This window comes from Lactuca saligna, chromosome 4 (assembly GCF_052625555.1).
Source record: "Lactuca saligna cultivar CGN05327 chromosome 4, ASM5262555v1, whole genome shotgun sequence".
Lineage (NCBI taxonomy): Eukaryota > Viridiplantae > Streptophyta > Magnoliopsida > Asterales > Asteraceae > Lactuca > Lactuca saligna.
Window position 1 is genome coordinate 225,524,650 of NC_136420.1, and position 4,845 is coordinate 225,529,494.

Sequence of the window (4,845 nt, forward strand, 5' to 3'; positions counted from 1 at the left end):
CATAACATTACAAATCATTTTGAGATGTAAAAAAACCTTATTTGACTGCAAAATAGGCGGTGAAACGATACTCGTGTATAATATATTATTTTCTATAGAAATGTTCTTTTAAGCTTTTTCAATACAAAATAGTTGAATTTTCTTTTGATATTCCTATATTAGATTTGAAAAATTAAATGTGTTTTTTTTTTATTTCTTTTCAATTTATGAGGGTTAAAACTACAATATAAATTTCTTCTAAATACTTGACTAATTTTTTTTTATTAATTTTAAGAAACTTATAAACAAAACTAAACTATTTATTTTTTTCCTCAAACTTTTTTAACTTTTCTAAGATAATACAAAAATGGTTGGTATCTTATAATCATTTACCATTGAAGAATCTGGTGCATGCTGGGCCCACAATATACGAGGGATCTGAACGTAGGAAAACATCTCCAAAATGAAAAAGACTTTGTGGGCTTTTCGAAACAGACACGTGAGACTTCCCACGTGTCTGGAACTGCCTACAAATTACATATATTTCTTACATTAAAGAATTCAATTGAATCAAATATTTGAAATCCGCAGCCACCCTATAAATACCGCCGTTCACCACCGTCTGCATCGCACTCACCGCTCACTCGCACACAAACCTAAACTAGATTTAGTGTTTGTGTGTCAGACAGGCGTAAAAATGGTAGGATGGGCCATAGCCGTGCATGGCGGTGCCGGTGTCGACCCTAACCTCCCAACCGAACGCCAAGAACAGGCCAAACAACTCCTCGCTCGCTGCCTCAATCTCGGCATATCCGCTCTTCGATCCTCGGCTTCCGCCATTGATGTCGTTGAACTTGTCGTATGATTATGAACCACTATTCCCTTGATAAACTAATTTCGTTTTCCTTTTAATTGGATTCGTTAACTGATTAGCGAATAATATGTATAACGGTGTAGGTTCGTGAATTGGAAACGGATCCGATATTTAATTCCGGCCGTGGATCTGCACTGACGGAGAAAGGAACGGTGGAGATGGAAGCCAGCATCATGGATGGACCTCGCCGGAGATGTGGAGCGGTTTCCGGTCTTACCACCGTCAAGAACCCCGTCTCCCTCGCTCGCCTTGTCATGGACAAATCCCCCCACTCGTATCTCGCATTCTCCGGCGCCGAGAGCTTCGCTAAACAAATGGTACCTTTACTTTCTTCATCTACATGCATTTCACACTACGAATTCATCTTGCTAAAGAAATGTGATGTTTTTGAAGGGTGTGGAAAGGGAGGAAAATGATTACTTTATCACCCAAGATAACGTCGGCATGCTAAAACAAGCGAAGGAAGCAAACTCCATTGTGGTAACTACAATCAAATACCAATTTAAAGATAAAAACAACATTTTGATGTTTTTATAAGTAATATAAAACTATTTTTTATTCTTAGTTTGACTACAGAATCCCGACGAATGGATACGAATCATGTGGGGTCGAGGTTGAAAGCCCGATACAGATGAACGGTCTTCCGATTAGTGTCTACGCACCGGAGACAGTAGGGTGCGTGGTGGTTGACAGCCAAGGTCGTTGTGCCGCCGCAACATCCACCGGAGGGCTGATGAACAAGAGAACTGGGAGGATCGGTGACTCTCCTCTGATTGGTGCAGGGACTTATGCATGTGATTTATGCGGTGTTTCTTGTACCGGAGAAGGGGAGGCGATAATCCGGGCAACCCTTGCACGGGAGGTGGCTGCGGTGATGGAGTACAAAGGGTTGGGTTTGCAGGAAGCGGTGGACTTTGTGATAAAAGAGAGGTTGGATGAAGGGAAAGCAGGGCTGATAGCGGTGTCGAATAAGGGTGAGGTGGCTTATGGATTTAACTGTGTAGGAATGTTCAGAGGGTGTGCCACTCAAGATGGGTTTATGGAGGTTGGCATCTGGGAGTGATGAGCTCAAGTTTTAGATCTCCTAGTTATTAACTAAAAGTAGTAATCTTTTAATTGTAATAAAATTCAAGGGGCTATCTCTTTTGGTTGTTTTGTTAATTACCCAATCTATGTTTAAGAAGTTTGCTTGTGTTTATTTGAGGTTTTTCAGTCTTCTATCAGTATTTTATTTGACATGTAAATAACAAAACCAAACATCAAAGCCTTTATAACTAGAATCCAATATATTGGAGCCCATCATGCACACGTTTTCTTCGTTATTTTAGTTTTGTATATCTATCACGTTACATACATCTTTTGCAAGAAATGATAGGGGTACAGTCGATATTCTAAAAGACGCGTCAATGCGTTTCATGGCATGAGGCATGATTTTTTCATGGCATGAGGCGTGATTTTGTGGTTACGAAAAGATTCATAACATTGCTATTAGGTTTGACATGTAACACGACTTGATCTCACATGCTATGACGCATTATGGCATGTTATGATGCATGTTTTTTCGTTTGATACAAGTTTTACTCTTTATTATATCTTTTTTAACCGGGGATACAAGTATTGTGATATTTAATAACTTTTTGTTATTAGTTATTCATATAACATTTCTAAAATTAGTTATATAAATTTACATTTATGTGGTAATATAATTATAAATTAATACAAAATCGCCGTCTTACATCACAGCCATGAGAAACGTCATGGGTCGCCATGACTCGTAAAGCTTGAGGCGTGACCTTACCGTCGCGTCACGCATCACGCCATTTAGAACCTTGGATACAATAGACTTCAAATATACTGTTTTAATACACTAAAAGGTAGTATAAGGCAAGCGGAGTTGAACTACAAAGATACAAGATAAAAGTCTATACATCTTTGCGCAAGGTACTTTAGTCACAATAGAGGTTTTGTTTGCAAAAGTTAAATAATAAAAACAACAATCTACTTTGAAAACATGCAGAAATGAAATAAATTTGAAAATAAGTTATTGAAATGGTTCAAGTTCCAGTTCTCAATGTTGACATTTAACTTGATTATGACTTGATATAATTCGTGATTGCTATTCTATGTTGGTACTCAAAGATATTAACACACTTTAATACCTCTCGTTTGCGAAATTATGTAACCAAAACACGCTCTTTGACTAGACATAGTTTTGCTAATTCAACCTAAACACGCTCTTATATCGTATTGAAAAACCGCATTAAGTTTTGTACAAGCTTCCTAACAATGTTTATTTTTTCTCATACACTCGGAAGTGTGAAAACACATGATATATGTTTTACAATAAGAAAACTTATTGTTTGTTACCAATTATTAACTTAATAAAACGATTAGGTGCTATAAAAGTTAACTAACTATAAAAAAATTCAATTCATGAAAGTGGCTAATCAAACACAAATCAAATTTAATGGTTCTAGTTTAAACAAAAACATAATCACTACAATAGAATCACAAATCAAACATCAAATTATATGCTTCAAGTCAAGCAATCAACATGTTTATAACAAGAACTAGAAATTAAGGTTTCTTTGCCACACATGGATAAGAACAAATTAACCAACAAAAAAATAGAAATAGAAGTGTTTAATTCTTACTAATAGAAATCAAAAATGTTTGCAATGATTTGGTCATCTCAAAAGCTCCATGAAATCCCAAAAATCGCCTAAGATCGCCAAAACTTGGTCTATAAACTGTATGATGTGAAAAATGTTGACTTGCTCTCTTTTAGTAAACTACTCATGTGCCTAACTTAAGGCCATGTGTTTTTTATATGGCCCTTCCTTTTGCCCATGTAATTTTAGCATGGTCATATGTCTTGACCATGTGTTTTAGCATGACCCGTGCTTTTTTCTAAAAGTTTAATAAGTCTTCACAATTGGCTCCGTCTTCAATCAACCTTCACCCCGAGTCATGTTCACAGTTACAAGCCTTTAAAAAATTTCAGTCTCTCAAATGTTTAGTTTATGTCTAAAAAACACCATAGAGTTTCTCTATTTACTTCACCATATTCATATTATCTAGATTTTCATATCATCATTTCTTAAAATATATGTACTAATTATACTCCGAGTTTAATCAAAAAAGATATTACCAAAAGTCATTTGTTCAATTTTTGTTATGTCATTATTTTCTCCTTTAAATATTATTTTAAAAATTTTATAGCAAACTTATTGTTATTATAAAATGATAAACTTATTATGATAACCTCATTCCGCACTATGGTATCAGAGCCAAGAAAGATTTTATGGATGGATATGTGTGATGGATTTATATCATATTTGATTAATTATGGTCAATGTTCTCTAATAAAATTATAAGTTTTAATAAGTATAATTCATAGTCAAGACTAGTGATTGGTTGGATTAGCGTAAAACATGTAAATAAGGACGTAAGTCCCAATATCGGACCACAATCATCGTCGAGACGATTCCCCTCTATTCATCATTATTAAAAGACGTAAACTTTCTTATAAAATCTTAAAATAAAATTTAATTCAATATGAGTATGTTTTTATCACACCTTTGGCCGAGCGGCGCGACGTTAGAATGTTGGCTTAGTGTTAAAGAATATAATTAGATTAACACATACCTTTATACCATAAATATCACTTCCATTTATCAGCTCTTTTAAATAAGGATCTGAATTTAATACATAGTAGTTTATCGTGACAATATTGCTTCTCGGTAGACTATTAGTTACCTCTTTAGCTAGTGTTGTAAGATCTCATGCTTCCATTGATTCCCTAGGAATACATATGTTTTGAAAGGTTACTATAATTTTGGTGAGTTCACAGGTTTTGGTATACTTAAAAAAAATACTTTGTCTAGTTTGCTAGGCTTTATATTCTCAAACTGTGTATACCAAATTGTTCCGTAATATTTTTGGTAGTGGGTTTAGATAGTTTAGTAACTATATATGAATATGGATCTTTG

At 34.8% G+C, this 4,845-nt stretch overlaps 1 protein-coding gene across 1 annotated transcript; it reads left to right on the forward strand.

Moving 5' to 3' along the window:
• Positions 1-585: 585 nt before the first annotated feature.
• Positions 586-2,051, forward strand: LOC145043357 (putative isoaspartyl peptidase/L-asparaginase 2). Its single transcript, XM_078991988.1, has 4 exons — positions 586-838; positions 937-1,170; positions 1,247-1,333; positions 1,419-2,051. Exons 1-4 carry the CDS (start codon positions 677-679, stop codon positions 1,914-1,916), a joined length of 981 nt encoding a protein of 326 aa, XP_078848114.1. The 5' UTR covers positions 586-676; the 3' UTR covers positions 1,917-2,051.
• Positions 2,052-4,845: the final 2,794 nt, after the last annotated feature.